This window comes from Melanostigma gelatinosum (assembly GCF_949748355.1).
Source record: "Melanostigma gelatinosum genome assembly, chromosome: 6".
NCBI lineage: Eukaryota > Metazoa > Chordata > Actinopteri > Perciformes > Zoarcidae > Melanostigma > Melanostigma gelatinosum.
In genome coordinates, this window is record NC_136639.1 from 16254337 (window position 1) to 16271913 (window position 17577).

Consider the following 17577-nt stretch of genomic DNA (forward strand, 5'->3'; position numbering starts at 1 on the left):
ATATATATATATATATATATATATATATATATATATATATATATATATATATATATATATATATATTCATATATATATATATATATATATATATATATATATATATATATATATATATATATATATATATATATATATATATATATATTCATATATATATATATATATATATATATATATATATATATTCATATATATATATATATATATATATATATATATATGAATATATATATATATATATATATATATATATATATGAATATATATATATATATATATATATATATATATATATATATTCATATATATATATATATATATATATATATGAATATATATATATATATATATATATATATATATATATATGAATATATATATATATATATATATATATATATGAATATATATGAGTAACAGTTGGTGCTCACTGTGATTGTTCCTCCTGTCCGTGAAGAGATCCCTTCCTGCTCAAAGTATCTGATGGACATAATCCACATTCCACATTCAATGAAAACATGCATTTCAACTTTCATCAAATCCAGTTGGGATTTTATCCTTCATTGGTGTTTTCTTGCTGAGCCACAGTGAAGAGACAACACAAGGACTGTGAATTCACTCTCACATACACACAAATGTGAACTTATTATTTATTCATTTTTAAAGAATGACATAGGTTATTAGGTCATACTGTGCCAACTTTATGTTAATATTTCATGCTGGTTGTTTTCATATGTAGAAAAGAAGTAATGATTTGTTTTGCACTTTTTTTTTTTAAGAGCTGTATATTTTCCATCCTGTATTTATAGATTCAATTAAATAATTTCAATCAAATAATTTCAGTTGTTTGTATTAAGGCAATGCAAAGTTAAACCGGATGAATTCAACTTGTGGCAAATCACAACAGGCTGTATTTATAAATTAAGTTTATTTAGAAAATAATTACTTTTCCGAAGTGCAACTTAACAGCTGCGTCACAGACATCCCTGCACTCCGGTCAAGTACACGGGGCGACATTATCTTGATCAGTTCTCAAAATGACGATAAACTCTGAAACACTTGGTGAGGATGTACGCTGGGTTACACAATTACACGGGAGACGTCAAGACTTCTATCCCAGATGTTGCACATTAAATACAAAAGTAGCAGCAACAGAACAGAGCACAAAAAACAAGGCCATACAGACACAGTATGGCTATTAGCTCGAAATATCTTTTAACATCAACACTGCAATGGCACACAAGACCGCAGAATACAGTGCAGTGTGAACAAACACACCATACCATTTGAACTTAACACTACAACATCTTGGTGCTGGTGAAGAACACAACTTGGCCCCTGAACAAGTGTTATTTGCATTCACTGAATTGACAAATGGGCACACATAACTCGGCACAATAAGTGCATGTCTGATGTCACTTGGACAGATGACAAACCATGTAAATAGCTTTTCTGAAGCAACACACATTTGCATTGCAGACATATAATGGTCAATCTGTTTTTGGAAATTGAGCTTTCCAGTTTGATGATGCTTGCACAGTGCTGTTGATGAGGAAGCTCCTTTAGCCACAAGAATGTTAGCAATAGCATTCAATGACAGCAGATTCATGACTCATTTCTGGCTTTGAACTGATAACATTACCCGATATCATGTGGATTTACTGTCCTGTGAATAATTACTCATCTTAATAACTATAGGTATTTACATTATGGACTGACTGAAGATTATTTGTAACTAAGAGCAAGTTTTACTCACAATCTATAAACCATGACAGTCCACAGGCCGGCTGCTTGATTTAACATGATGTGTGGAAGTTATTATTTTATCTTAAGAGAAATTGTGCTATTACAACAGCTATGTAAAGTTGCTGACCTTTCCTTTTACACTCAGATTTTGTCCAGGCTTGGCTTTAAATATTTATTCATGAATTTAAAAAAAACCAATGCATGCATATACCACTAATACAAAAGAATCATTAAAAAATATATTCAAGAACAAAACTGAGATGCTGACTGCTTTGCAGCTCCGTAAGTGCTGTTAGTTTGTATTCTCCTTGGTGGTGATGGTGACAAGCTGCTTGGCTGCCTTGGCAATGTCGTAAGCACATTGGATGACCTGCTGGGTGACCAGCTGCATGTCCGGTGCCGGGCAGCCCTCGGAAGGCAACGCCTTCCTGCACTCACTCTGAAGCCGGAACGCACTGGAGGTCAACAAGCGCAGAGAGCCTCTCGCAGTATCCGAGTGTGGCCTCTGCGGAGGAAGGTTCAAATATCTTAATACCAATGGACAGTGTTTGTACAAAGAGATGCGATATACAGAGGACCCCTGAGAAGCAAATTGACTTCTGCTGGCTTGAACCTGGACAGAACCTACTTTGGGTTGTCTGCCATGCTGTCTTCACTTTCAAACATATACAATATACAATACACATACAATTCATTGCTATTTGATTAAAGAACCAAGTAAAAGAATACATACTATATGCTTGCGATACCTTCATTATAACAAATATAAAAACTAAATGGCTGATTGATCTGTTCTCTCAAAGTAAAAAATATCTACTAACTTGTTTCCATACCTTGGGAAAGAGGGCCGCCATTTCTATTACAGCCACGTGGATTCTTTCTGAGCAGGGTATGAAGCTGTGAGGAGGCGAAGAGATTTGTTGAGTTATTATTATTGAAGATGGATAACATATCAATTAACCAAAAGCTTTTACATGCAAGTCAGTGTACTATGTGTCTTCTCATCACACCGTGCGGTGTCATCTTCAACAGAACATGCTACATGTTGTGCACATTTTTAGCATTGTAAGTAAGTACAAGGCAGTTTCACTCCATAGCACATTTTTGTATTAAAAATTACGGCTGAATAGTAGAAACATCAACCTGAAAAATGGGTTACATAAAATTCACTGTCACCTTCAGTATATATCAAAAGCAAGTCGCTGTAGAGCTGCAACTTAACTTTGCATGAATTAACTGAAGCATTCAAGGTGAACACATTGCAGCAAAGGAGACAGCTTGTTAGCAGGTGAGGCAGAAAACGTGTGAGGGAGAGGAACATAAAACTGTGCCTGGGAGGCAGGGACAGAGGCCAGAGTACCAGGAGGTGGGGTCAGGGGACCGCAGGCTGAGCGGCTGGAGGGGAGGGGGGGCCTTCTCGGCCCAGGGCACCAGAGTGCTGAAACATCCCAGGCTGTGCCTGAGCCGGCGTACGCCTTCACGCTCACATGGTCTGCTCGCAGGGGTGAGGGGCGGCACCAAACACAGCGACACCAAAACAACATCACAACAGCGAAGCAGATTGGAAGTAGAATGAAGGGGGAAAAGAGAAGATAACAAACAAAAAGGGGAAATGATAGAAGATAAACACAACTAAACACAACAGAATAATGATGACTGTATGAGGAACTTAGGGTTTAGCATGGAAACAAGGAAATGAAAGCTACAGAGCAGATCCTAAACTGGTAGAGATCCCTTTCTCTTCTGATTCTGACCTGTCATGTTTGTTCTCCTGAGCAGCTCGCAACAGCTCTTGGATGTTCTTGGTGATCTGCTCCGTTTTGCGGATGACGTCCTCTGTGCTGGGAAGCGTGGGGTCTGCCTCCATCTCCAGATCATCCAGCTCTGGGATAGAGCTGCCCTCCCCGAACCAGCCACTGCTCCTCAGCCTCCCTCTCCTGCACATACTGCAGAGGGAGATTCAGAAAAAAAATATCCCTTATTGATTTTACCCTAAAACTGAAACAGCACATTTTACTTGAAAAGCCCCTTTGATCGTTTTTAGGAGCCAGAAAACTGTCCTTTTGTCTTTCACCATCATTTTGGGGGATGCTCTTACCCCGAATCATCCATCTCAGAGTCATTGAATGTGTTGTCATAGTCACTCTCCGGCATGCTGCTTTGCTTCTCTAACTTCGAGGCCTAGAGGGAAGAGAGGGGACAAAACATGATAATGTACCTCACGCTCGCAAGACGTCCCATGACACGATACAACCCGGAAACGGTTCTGGTGAAATCACAATGTCAATGCTGGTCCACAAAGAACAAAAACATATATTGTAAAAAGGTGCTTCTTGCTGTTTGTTGTACGTCAAATTGGAATATAAACATGTAAAAGCGATGCAGATGACTGACTGAAACAAGCCAATACAGCTGTGAAGCAAGAGCACATAATCAATACAAAGCATTCAATCCAGGATTAGTAAAACTCACTGCGCAGTTCATTTCGTCTACTCACATCGGTATGACATATTCACTTATGCTGACTTGCATGAAATTGACCTGACGCTCGTCAGCCTTCAGTGACTATGATCATCAAATGTGCATGAGGGTGACAATTAACAAAACAGTCAAACTAAAGCCAGTTCAGCAACGTGTTGCTAGAAACATTACACCAGAGGCCATGACACAAGCTGTACTCATCCTCCAAACTGAAGAGAAGAGGACCCCACGCAGAGGGTCATTGTTTCAGAGTGGGAAGTCGAGGTTCAGACGAGTTCATCAATGAAACTGAATCCCTTACAATAGGAATGCCTCATCTTCACACCAGACAGGCTTCACAGTCATCCGAGATGTTCACTGGAACTAAGCTTCATGCGGGTTCACTTTCAGACTCAAAGCCAAGTTTATAAACAAGCCGCATTGACAAGTACACTCAAGCCACACAGGACCTTCTGTACGCGTCTTACAGTCTTACAGTCCATGTCCAAGAATCTCAACAAAAGCCTCCTCTCCTACGCAGAACAAAGTGAAACGCAGCAAACCTAAGCTCGCCTCAGGAAATGCAATTAGCACATACGTGTTCCGATGAATCTTTTTAGATTGTTAACTGCTGGAACACCGTGTTGTTTGAGTGTTACTGGAAGAAGTGAGAGCATGCTGTTGGAGGCTCACAGTGTGAAATAGCCAAGCAATTGTTGAAGACGGTTAAAACACGACTTCTCTTTATACCGTTAGAATCTTTGAACTCAAAAACACGAGTTCAACAACTCAAGAGTTATACAATTGAAATCGAGCAATCTAATTTACTCAGTTTGTTTTCTTTATTTTATTTTTTTTTTACAGACAAGAGGTTGTTTCGTAAAAATGAAACAAACGCGACCATCAAACTTTGTACAAAGACACTTTGTTCAACATCATCTGCTGCACAGCTTTGTGGAGCAAAGAAAGCAAGCATTCAAATTAGCAGGTGCTGCATCACAAGCGCAACTTCCTGCTCAACGTTCAGCGGTCGGACGGAGGTTTTGCCTTCACAAAACCAAATAACTCCCGTTGTTTAACAGCGCTGTGAGGATGATGCTGATGGAGGCAGGTATCTGATGGTGAGGGCAGCTGGTGGAGGGGGCGGCTCATGCAGCAGGGCTGATAAGGAGCAGCGTATGGAGGACAGGCGGAGGCGAGGTAGGAGGAAGAGATTCGAATGGCTCCAAGTGGATTTGCTGTGTCCCACAAAGCTTGGACCGAGTGAGGATGTACTTAACCTTTTGAGCGCTTTCGTCCTTCGACCAAGACATGGTGGATGGAAATGAGGGGAGGGATGAAGAGGTGGTCACAAAAGCGCCCCTTTCCGTCTAAAGACAGGGTTCAAATCACATTTTAAGGACACAAATTTCTTAAACTAAAATGAAACAAACTAAAAAGTGAGATGAATGAGATTAGATCACGTTTTGTCCCAATAGTCTATATACAACCGTAAATTGTATATTGAGAATGGATTTAGTGGAAAACTATATCTGTGCAATGAACATGACCATTACATTAAGGATTAAACAATTATATTATTGTGGAGGGGTGATTTTAAGATAAATCAATGCAATGTAGTTTGTTGTTTTTACAGATTATCCTCTATTTTTTTCACTGAACTCATAATTATTTCCTTTCTGAACACTTTCTGTGTGCTGGAAGTAATAGGACTGAAGAGCCTGGGAGTTAATCCATCAACAGAAAAGTACCAGAAAATGATGATTGACAGGATCAAATCTAACTGTGTTAATATCTTATTTGAATCAAAGAGAGAATCCAAACAGATGAGAAGATAAAGTGAGTTTGTGAAAGTATCATGCATTACAAAAACACAGAGTATTTGTATGGTAGTTTTAATGCTTCATCAACATAAAACACAGTACAAACCTTCAACGTTTATCAAAATAACAGCATCTCCTTGCGGTTACAGCTAAGTTCTGTCTGACAAACAAGCAACACTCCAGTAAACAGCAGACATATGCAGATAAAATGGATCTGGACCAGATGAGATGTGACTGGCTGTGTCTAAATGCACGACATTGTGGTTTTGATGACTCCCGTCTTTGAAGCTGCAAAAAACTACCCAATGGCAAATGAGTAGGGAGAACCATTAAAAAGAAAAGGCAGAGAGAAAGGTTTGCAGACAGGGTGAAGACATGAGGGGAAACAGGGCGGTGGAGAGGGAATGGCACAGGAGAGCAGGGAACAGGTCTTACTTACATGAGGCGGGAAGGGTTGCATGGTGGGGATACCCTCCTCTGGGTAGGGAGTTTCCCCTTTAGGGAGATAGGGCTTCGGGCCTGAGCCGGTCTCATACATAGACATGGGCCGACTGGCCCGCGCAGACTGCCGGTGTTTCAGGGCTGAGGGGCTGGAGGGGTCGGGGTAGTCTGACCCGCTGGGGATCTGATAGATATTGGTGGGGGCGTGTCGTCTGAGAGAGGAGTTCTCGCTTTGCAGAGAGCGCAGCTGGAAGAGACGGTCAGCAATACACTAAGAGGTGCTCTCAGCAAAGCAAGCCGTGGTCCCTGCTCTGGTCTACTCTATCTTTATAGCACAACATTTCAGCTTCTATCCCATTGTTCCTAAAAGATTCGTATTATACTTAGTCCACTATCGTCAGCACGCTTAGTCGTTTAATTCTGCCAAAGCTTTCATTTGGCAGGAATAAAACACATCTTTGTTTTACTATAAAACCTGAGAATCTAACCTTGGAACTTTGTTATTACTATGATATAGAAAGTCAATATTTGGAGAACGCTCTTACAAAAATGTAACGATATATCAAAACTAGTGCTGGGCAACGATTCAAATATTTAATCGCGATTAATCGCATGGATTTTTTGCGATTAATCGCATTGTTATGGCAAAGTTCAATAATGAATTCAAAAGTAGTGTATTGCGCACTTTTATTTTAAAAGTACTGCTATATGAACAAAAGGGCAATAACATTTGGTTCACGAGATGCAGGTAGCATGTTTTATACTTAATGTGAATGTAATTCATACTTTGTTGGCATCTTATTCTGAAAACCGGATGTTCGTCTGACGAAACCGGATGTTGTCTCACGTTAATCTTTCCGCTAACTTTCAAAGTCCTTCGCTCGCTCCCGATCTGTGCCGTTTAAATGAGTTTACCGTGAATGTCAGCATATAGGTGCACTAACATGTAAGTGTCTGCTGAGTTGACCACGGAGATCGGAGTGTCTGCTGACTTTACCGCAACTGACTATAGGATGTTTGCTGGCTTTTATCCCACTGTTCTTCTCATCCTCTTGTTGTTATGTATATGTATTGTCTCTTGTCTTTCAATTAAAAAAAATAAATAAAAAATTATAATAAATTTAAAAAATACGTTGACACGCGATAAAATAATTGTCGGCGTTAATTAATGAATGCGTTAACGCGAAATGAACGCATTAACTTGCCCAGCACTAGTCAAAACCCGAAGCTGCTTCGATGATAATGACTTAAAGAAGAACTTGTGTATGACATCAACCGCCTAAAAATCATAGGAATGACATGATTTTTGATTTGAGATGGACTTTCTTTAGATGACAAAAAAAAAAGAAGCAAAGCAAGTGATAAGCAAGCAAAAGATTGTTGCATAGGTGAGCAATACAGGTGCAGTTCAAGTCAAAGATGTAGCCACAGTGCAGATGGATTAACTCAAGAATCACGAGAGGATACGATCTGGTGTACTGGCCAGTAGAGTGAGTGGTTTGGTTTCTGTTATAATGACTGACTCGGTTTGGTAAAGGCTGCCATTCCAATTACAGTTTAAAAGATAGACAATATGTCATGACAAGCAACATGTCCTGTTTTCTCCACCACATCTTCATCCGACTGTGGTCATTTAAGTGACTCTGTTCAGCTATAAGCTAGCACGCAGCCAGATCACATCGTCAGAAACAGCACAGTACGCTACACTGCTGTTTGTCTACTGCAGTGTCGCAAAGACCTTCGGTGTGCAACCAAGAGAGACACATTATCGGCATATGCTCCTTCACAACGGCCAGCTTAAAATAAGAACATTAACCTCACTGACAGGGATTCAAATGTAACACAATGAAAAGCCATAACATGCTTAAACATCTGTAAATGATCATTCTCAAAATAGTTTGGGTTTCAGCAGGATATAGATTTCTAGGTTGAGGCACATTGCATACATTTGTGCAGAATCTCAAACGTAACATTGTCATGTCTATCAATCAGCAGTTTGGTGCAGCAGAGTAACAATATTTCTGGTTTGCATCAGCTGAGGAGTATGCCGTCTATGACATTTCTATGAAATGTGAGCACAACACATCAAACAATAGATTCACATGTACTAAAAAGGTTGTTCCCAAAAACAACAGCTGGAAATCATCCAAAAACATTCTACACAGAAAACACAGTATATGTGATGAAGCAAGGCACACGCATACAAACGTAGTTAGTTACTATGAAGGTATTAAAAACCACTGTCAATTACGTCATGCTTTTTCTTAAAACATGCTTGTTAGTAACATTAGACTGTACAGATTTATTACAAAAAGGAGGGCGACTGGTAAACGGTTATTGACGAGAGAAAAGGTGCATTTCTTCTTCTCAAATCCAGAAAAAAAAACAACAACAACAAAAAAGACAGAAAATCTCCAGTTTACATTCAAGCTCTGAAATCGAACATGCTGGCCAAAACAGAGGGCGGACCAGCAGGGCGTCACAGCAGCCTTATCTTGCAACACAGAATTCCTATTCAGATAGCTCGGCTCCCATACCCGAGAGCTGGCGAAGGCCTCTGCTGACCACTGTGGCCCCCCCTCAGTCCGGCCCCCTGGTGTTAGTGATCTTATTGGTGGAGCACGGTGGATACCTTTTTCTGCATCAGCCTCAGCTCATCACTCAGGTTGTTGTTGGCTTTCATAAGGTGCTGGATCTTGGCTTCAGAGGCGGAGAGCGCGGTTTTCACCTCCATGTATTCATGCATAGTAATGGCTCCATCGGAGAGGTCAGAGTCCAGGCTCTGTTGGGACAGAGGGGTTGAAAACAAAGCGGTAAAGGCACCTGCAGTGAGAGAGAGAGAGAGTGAGTCTCTCAGGGAATAAATGCCAGATACCTTTGTCCGGTCTCCTTGGCTTGAGGGGAGCTCGTGATCCGTGTCCTCATCAGACGCCACACTATCGTAGTCAGGCTGGTCATTTTCCTGGCTGTCACTGCAATGCCTGACAGCCACACTCTTCAGGATAAATTCAACATTGTCTGGAATTAAGGGACACCGAGTGGAATAGTTGATTTGAATCTGTGCTACACTTCAGTGTCAGTAAGACCTTGGAGTGACGTAACAATAAGATGCTGACCTTTGGGACTGGCTATCGAATTCCCTTGTTGTCTGCGCTTAGCATCACTTAATATGTCAATCACAAGAGTTGCAAACTCGTGCGCATTGAATCTTGCCAGCTTCTGTCTTCCCTAAATACGAAAAACAAAGTCGCATCAGCGGTACGCAATCTACCTTCAAATGAAATGTGTGCGGTGGGAAACGATACAACATGCGCACGGGAGCTGTAAAGCTGACTCGCCTGGTTTCGTGTTGATGAATACTCTGGATTCACAGGAAGGAAAGGCACCACAGTGGTCTCTGTCACCAGAGTGCTGTGATTCTGTGTAGCCAGCCACACTACAAACAAGAGGGTAAGAATGAGGTTGATTAGAGGTGGGAGTACAGCTGAGGGGGATCAAGTATCAGTGGGCCTCATTCACCAACCGTTCTTAAAAAAGGTATAACATGTAACAATTTCCTAAAACTAAATGTATCGACTGATCCACAAAACAATCCCTCTCAAACATAACTTGTGATCCACTAGAAGTGTGTGACGGTGTCTCTATCAGCAGAGACCATTCCCTCTGACTGTATTTTCTCATTTATTATTATTTTGCTGTTCAGGACATTTCTGGGCGTCAGCAACGAGCATTTGGACCCCACATGAACGTGTAACCTACAGCCAGCAGGGCGTGCATTCCCTGGTCCAACAACGCTGCTTTGTCACACTCTAAATCTCTCCTTAAAACCCAGCAACACAGTTTCCACAAAGATTCTGATATTCACCATTTTTTTCTGATTTGGGACAGAATCTACACATAATCAAGAGCACACTCAAAACAATTGGTTATTGCATTCTCTCCAATTCTGCAGTTGTATAATATAGGATTCAAATTACAATAAACTATTTTATATTGTCATTATTTTACAAAGCATTACTGTATTTAAAAAATAAATAAACACCACACATTCCTCCGGAAGACTCCGGTGACAAGAAGTGAGTGCACAGGCAGGCGGGCAGGAAAGTAGCCCGGGAGGTCTCCTGTCCAATCATTACAATTGTCTCATTACAGTCCTGCGACAGACACAGATAAGATTTTTTTTTATCAGGGCATTTGATTCATTGATTGCTGATCGGATGTAATTAGAATTTAAACAAAAAAAATAAAAGGAAATGTTTATTACCAACCCTGCCTTCAAGCTTATCATGCCTGCCCTTTTTACATATCATATTATAATCGGCAACACTTTCACTACTAGGTTTACAAAATAAAACAGAAACTAAAATGTACTTAAAAAAATATTTTAAAAAACTACAATTCTTATCGCTCTCTTCTGTAGCATGAAAATTGGATTTGTGTTTGTTTTGTGGTTTCCCTCCAGACTGTAGTTAATATATGGAACTACAAGAGATCAATACAGTGTATATAGTGAGTTCTGATTCAAGACATCTTCAATGTTAAGTATTGCAATGTTTTGACAGTTATTCAGTTTTTATATTGTGCATGTGGGGTTTCCCACATCATTTATGATCAATTATAACACCCAGAAATGTATTTCCGTACTCTCTTTCTATTTAATTTTTACTTGATAACAGACTTTGCGATTACCAAATATCATAAACTTTGGTCCTGTGCACCAGCCTCTTTAGACTTTCATTTGGGCATTCTTGACTTAATTCTCTCAACTCAACAAACAACACTGTGGTTTAAGAACCTGTCATGAATGTGACGTAGACTTTTCTTATGAACAAATCCAAGAACAATCTCAGGAGGATATGGGTGAATGAGGCCCAGTGTGTCAGTACAAATGTCTTCTCTGGATACAAGAGAGCTTTAACTGGATAATTCTACTTTACCTGCATCGGTCTCTCGTCTGTCCACCTCATCGTACACATCCATGGCCAGCTCCTCAAATAGATGATTACTGAGCTGCATGAAAATAAGTGAATGACACTTAGTTAGACTTCAGAAAGGAGAGAAAAGAAACCTCAGTGAAACTCTGCAAAAAACACTTACAGACTGCAGTTTCTTCTTTGCTGCCTTGGCCAGTTCTGATAAATCTAAACTGCTACAAACAGAGCATAACTTTCATAAACACATGCTGGTGAACTGGTAGGTCAACATACCGCCCTCCTCCTTCTGAGTAATACTTACATGTTCCTTATCCGTCAAAAGAGAGCAATAAAAAGAGATCAAATGTGTCATTTCAAGTGTAAAAAAAGGCACACTGGTTGTTGTTACAGTGGATGTTCTGCTTATTTATAAGTGAATATGAATAATAACATTATTTGGGTACGGCAGCTCCTTCACTGGGTCGGTTTCCTTAAACACTGATAGTAGATGCTGCAGCCTTCTCAACTGCGTGTCAGAACAGGCCTCAGAGCAAAAACACAACCATGAACAACTGCCACAGCTGCTCACTTTGTCGGCTCAAATCACGTTAACTTAGACACATGTTGATTAACAGACAAATATCTGAATATTAACATGCATCATGTCGACTCACTGCTTGTCTTTTCTTACCTGTCGGCCATTTGTGGAACAATGAAGTGCTGGCTGTTTTTATGATCTGAAAGGAACAACAAGTATGTTCTGGATGACTGCCAACGACGTCATCGATACTTATGGGAAACAAACGTTTTATATTTAGCATGATTTAAACATAATATATAATCAGTATTCACTAAGCGAATCAAAAACAATGAGCGCTTGTTTTTATCTGCTGGGAGAACCACATGGGTGAGATTCATCCTCACGTATCATATATTCTGTCAATCACAGACAAGTGGACGAGCTGAAACACTCACTCATCGTAGTGGCGTAATTGCCAAGTCAAAAATATCTTTCACGCCAACCAAACATGTACATGTTCTTTGACCTCTCGTCTTTTTAGTCAGTTGAATAACAGATCTCTCCCTCAATGCATACCTGGCTTTCTCCCACACAGGTAGAACGCCAGTCGATCAGTTAGTTCGTACTGAATTTCCACCAATCTATCTGCCAAGTCAAGGTGGCCAGCTTCCCTACAAAGGCACGTTTAAAAAATCATTACATAATACGTCAAAAAGTGAAATTACAGACCCATAATATCTTGTGTTTGAATTATACAGTACTCCAGGACCCTCCTTGTGAAAGGGTTTTTTTCTGGTTAACGTTAAACAAATAGAACAGAACAAATAGATTTAAAATAGCTGACCTTGCATAGTCAATGGGAGTTTTGCCGTTGCTGTCGGGGGCTCCAGGATCCGCCGCATAAACAGTTAACAGTTCAGCCTGAGACACTTGTCCTGCCTTTGCAGCCACATGCAAGGGAGTGTTTCCCTTTTCCTAGAGGGACAGGACAAACCGTCATGATCTCAAATCAACAGAAGAGTAAATGCAAAGATGAAAAACGCTGGTTTAAATAAAGCAGACGAATCTTACGGGGTGAAAAAAATTTGCTTGCGCTCCCAGAGACAGCAACCGTAAACAGGTCTCGAGATTCCCGGTGCGTACACTTGAATGAAGTTGCTGGAAGAAAAAAACACACACACACACAAAAAAACAGCCAATTCCAATGAATTGATAAAAGCTTAAGAATAAAGCTTTGTACAAAAACGTGTTTCAGTTTCCTCTCCATCACATTCTCCTCACCTTGCTTAAATCCTTGGCTGTCGAGCTGTCGTCCTCCCGGCAAGGCATGCGATGGACAAACGCCAGCATTTGATATTTGGCTTGAATAAACTCTGATTTGTTTGGACTTTTGGGACACCACGGAACATAAAGGTCCAAACAGAAAATAAGAAGCAACTCATGAGTCAGTGGCACATACTAAACTTGGAAGTTCAACTAGTCCGCTTTGTGTTTCTTAAATCAACACCTGTGTGAACATTTTCAGAGAATGCTGACTCACTGCAGTTTGTCCTGAGGGTTGGCCTTGCGTTTTCCACTCATCACAGCTGCAGGGTCCAGAAGAGAGTGCTCCCATATTGAATTTGCACCATTGCTGTATAATGTCTGAACCATCTAGGATGAAATGTAAAAGAAACCTGTGAAATGTGCCCCATTGATGTGAAACTTCAGAATGCTGACTGGTGTTAAACAGTTCCCTTCCTGAACAAACACTTTCTATATTTGGACAAAATCAATGCAACTGTTGTCAACCGATTTATCTTGAGCAAAGACCGAGGCCTCAAAGCTGCAGTATAGTGATTATGTGCAAGGGTAACGTGATCTCAGGACAGTTTTGGGAGAGACAATTCAGCCTTGAACACATAGAATATTTTCTAAAAAGACAACTTGACGGCTGAAAGCATTAAGATAAGTAGCTTCACGCAGGCAAATACTAACACAGATGATTTCCTCTTGGGATTCTTACCTGTAGCTGCGTAGCAGGCCATGGTGTGTGCGTCAGGTGACGGACTTGGGAGCTGTGTCGACCCAGACTTCGATGAACACTGCAGCACTCGTCGCAAATCAACACACCCCTGTTGACGGAGGCCCAGCGAGGTTCTGAGAGGGAAGAGACAACCACAGAGTTAAAATCATGACACGTGCAGTGATCCGATTGATGAATCATAACTGATTAAGGATGTCATTACAGGAGTAGCTAATTGTATCACCCGGCTCTCGTTGGTTGGATTTGCTCTAGCTGTGTGTTTAGGTGGTCTAAGATGAGTTAGAAATGTATCACAAGTCATGTCCTCCTCTCTTCACGTTCAGGACCATTATTCAAATAAACGGCATGCTAGGTCGTAGCGCCCCGCTTCTCCTTTTTAAGTTCCTCACTGACTGCACTGGAATAAACTCTTACTTATGGTGTCAGAACTCTAACAGACAGTTTACAGATACAGTTTATTGTTCTGTGCCATAGACCTCCACACGTCAGTGAGCCACACCGATGTACTAGGTGGACCATGATTAGGTGAGCTTGGGTATCGTAGTCCATCCCACATAAACTGTCTTGCTGCCGGAAATACTCAGAAGAGGATCAAATGCGTATTAATCCTTTGGCTTAAAATAGTCCCCAACCAATACCTTATTTACATCTGTTTGATAACATTTGCTGAAAACTAGTGTCCAGCTGTTCAGGCAATTACTTTTTAATAATGAAACTTCATATTTTGACCTTTTTTTGTAAATTTCTGTCTTCTTTAAGATTAAATGGGGTTTTGGTCTTTTTTAATGAGTTGTTTTTTTTGTGCCAATCTCAAATGACTGGAAGTATTATTTCTATGTAAGATGAACAGTTAACACAAGAACAACGTAGAGCACAAATATAGCAAACATGCAGCCACAACCACACTCTAACTAGAAGGAAGAAATAAAAGAGCTGTTCAACCCCAGATTTAGGTGAAGCATACATTGAGTAACAAGGAAGTGAGGACGAGAGGACTAGGTTGAAGCACCTCAAACTTAATGTTGAGTAATAGAGCAACTTCCTCATTCAAAAACATTGCAAAAAACCAACAGAGAATGCTTTCAATCATGTTGGTGCAGCATATTCAGGAAACGCATAGAGTATAAGTGCACTCTTCCTCTGTGACCCAAAATAAATGTTTACTTAACCTCAACCTATTTAGCACACTTAATCCAATACAAATGTCCCAGAGTTGTGCCGTCTGCCGTTCACACAGACACACTTCAGACAGTGAACATCTCAAGACCAAAAATATTGTAAATCATACGACACTCCCGATAGCCGAGAAACTGTTAAGCAGATTGTGTGGCTGGCACCGTGACAGGACAGCGAAGACTGTAAGTGCCTCAGCAGCAGCTGAGGCGTAGGAGGAACAGCTGCAGGGGTTGCTGGTCAAATTCTGCTCCCCAGTGTTTAGAGTCTCCTACTTTCTCTCCACCAAGACTTGAGAGTTGGTGCTGACATGCTTCTTTTACCCTTTCCTCAACAAGTGTTGCTAAATTTAATACCACATCTTGAAAGTCTAAAAATATTCAAAGCCAACAACTGGTAACAGTCGTATGGAAGGGCAACCCAAGCCAGCTGCTGAGGAGACCTGAGGGCTTTGACTTGTCTCAACGTGATGAGGCGAGGTACTAAAACTTGAGTATTTCTGAATATTTAGCATTCTTGTTGATGTTTCTCTTAATTTGTATTGTGAAACAGGAAGAAAAAGACAGCGTAACTTTTTTTATTTCGGTTGCCCATTTCTAAAAACAATTCATGTTCCACTCTTAAAGTGAATCACATTTACTGTACATTGTGGTACCACAATAGAAAAAAAAACATCTTCTGCACTGAAAGCTTGCAGTCAGCATCCTGTTTTGCTTCCTGTGTCTGCAGAAAAAACATCACGTCATTTCTATACAAATGGGACTCCTGAAAGTACCTTACACACAATACAACTAGTCTAACACTTGTTCGGCTTTCACTGAAACGTTTGATTGTAAAACTGTAAACTTATTTCTCTCTCATCCCCAATACGATTTACCATTAACATTATCAAACAAAGAAATGTCTGTTAAAATTGGCTGGTATTACCCTCCAATCACTAGCCTTCAAATAACAGAGTGCAGTGATCTGACAAATATTTTTCACGATTTATAATGTAAAATGTTTATGTTCTGCAATATACTTTTTCTAGGTTTCTATCTAGGATGAGATTTCAGAATGGATGCATGATTATATTTAAAGCAAGTAACACCGGGTGGAAACGGTTAAAAACGACAGCTGCTTCAGGTCTAATTGCATCCTCAACCAGGGAGCTATAACATTAGTGGCCTGTCAACACCACTAACAACCTTGCCCTGCCAAAACAAAAGTAATCTAACTTAATGTAAAGAAGAGAGCAGCATGGGCCAGCACTGATAATCCGATTTAAATTGCAAGCATTTTGGCTTATCGTTACTTAATGGACTAGACGGCAGTGAATAACTAACGGATAACGACTATAAACTGCATGGATATTGTGAATTTGCTCACCTGGAACATTGCAATCAGCGCAGAGCTCAGTGTTTCGCAGGCGTTTAGACATCCTTTATTCAGGAAGACGTGCCTTTTAAGTACTATGTCCGTTTCGTTAGGCTAACCATTGATTACTGTGGGTACGCCTTCCGCGTTAGCTAGACCTGGCTAATTAAAACAACCTCAACAACGACCTGCTTCTTCATTTAACTGTTGCTAGCCTTTTCGTTTTGGCTTTGCGTTACAACCATTCTAACGTTACCCCACAATAGAAAGGTGCAGTGTTGCTCGTCTGCAAGTTAGCTGACTTAGCACCTCATTAGCTAACTAGCCCTGTGCCCGTTTGTCAGTGTACTCTTCAGTCTCTGGTAGACATCAGCGCTACAGCAGTCCCAGTGGCAGCTGTGACCTATCGGCTTGTGCGCAGTGTGCCCAGAGGAGGACATTTCAGGAAATAAACTTCTCCACGGATATACACGCCTCCTTGTCTCTTTCGCTTGAATGAGCAAATTCCAATCGCAGTCCTGATTTGTAGAGCTACAATTAGAATAGAATTCAAAGGCAAACACGTAGTGTGTTTGATTGAGTTTGCTGTGAGTCTGCGCGGACCACAACCTGATAGACGTTACTGAGGGCTGAGTCACTAAAATACCTAGGTGAGTTTGATCCATGCACCTTCCTGACACGGTACAAATGTTTTAACACTAATAGGCAGACGACAACTGGATGTCCATCCACCAGCGGTCATTTATTAAAACACCATTCGCTCATCAATATCACGACAGTGCCTGTACTTAAAATCACGAGAAAATAATAAATCAACCGTATTACACAACTTCGCTCAGCCTCGAGGCAGAGTGAATCCACGGACCTACAGTGCATGGTTATAAACTATGTATCCGTAGAACAGCAACGGTCACTGGGTAAGTATACATTAATAGAGAAAACTGCAACTGGTCATATTATATAACATTGTATTAATATAGTTTAAAACTGCTAAGTGTCGGAATGTAGCTAATACACCGCGGTACTCTGGCGGTAAAGTCTCAGAAGTTCAATCTCTCAAGTCCCTCCCCGAAACGTAAAAGCGGCGATCTCATTTGAACATTATAGGTCACAGCC

The 17577-nt window shown here is 40.5% G+C and overlaps 1 protein-coding gene across 11 annotated transcripts; it reads right to left on the reverse strand.

The window, feature by feature from the left end:
- Window positions 1–504: 504 nt before the first annotated feature.
- git2a (G protein-coupled receptor kinase interacting ArfGAP 2a) lies at window positions 505–17009 on the reverse strand. Of its 11 annotated transcripts, none has more exons than XM_079270852.1 (21): window positions 16474–17009; window positions 13912–14045; window positions 13447–13559; window positions 13188–13293; window positions 12978–13064; window positions 12751–12881; window positions 12483–12577; window positions 12078–12123; window positions 11571–11619; window positions 11411–11483; window positions 9812–9909; window positions 9590–9701; window positions 9349–9491; window positions 9106–9255; window positions 6472–6720; window positions 5490–5579; window positions 3848–3930; window positions 3504–3695; window positions 3110–3241; window positions 2583–2646; window positions 505–2254 (listed from the first exon to the last, which is right to left on the reverse strand). In XM_079270852.1, exons 1-21 carry the CDS (start codon window positions 16523–16525, stop codon window positions 2042–2044), a joined length of 2412 nt encoding a protein of 803 aa, XP_079126978.1. In that variant the 5' UTR covers window positions 16526–17009; the 3' UTR covers window positions 505–2041. The 11 variants fall into 11 exon arrangements, with proteins under 11 accessions (XP_079126978.1, XP_079126975.1, XP_079126977.1 ...); XM_079270849.1 differs by having other exon boundaries at window positions 11571–11622; window positions 16474–16957; XM_079270851.1 differs by lacking the exon at window positions 3110–3241.
- Between the last annotated feature and the right edge of the window lie 568 nt (window positions 17010–17577).

Coding starts and splice junctions, on each gene's coding strand:
- git2a (XM_079270849.1), bottom strand. CDS start 16,525: ATGTCTAAACGCCTGCGAAACACTGAGCTCTGCGCTGATTGCAATGTT. Junction 3,931..5,489: donor AGGACGAAAGCGCTCAAAAG/GTTAAGTACATC, acceptor TCTTCCCTCTAG/GCCTCGAAGTTAGAGAAGCA. Junction 2,255..2,582: donor TGGCGGCCCTCTTTCCCAAG/GTATGGAAACAA, acceptor CTTCCTCCGCAG/AGGCCACACTCGGATACTGC.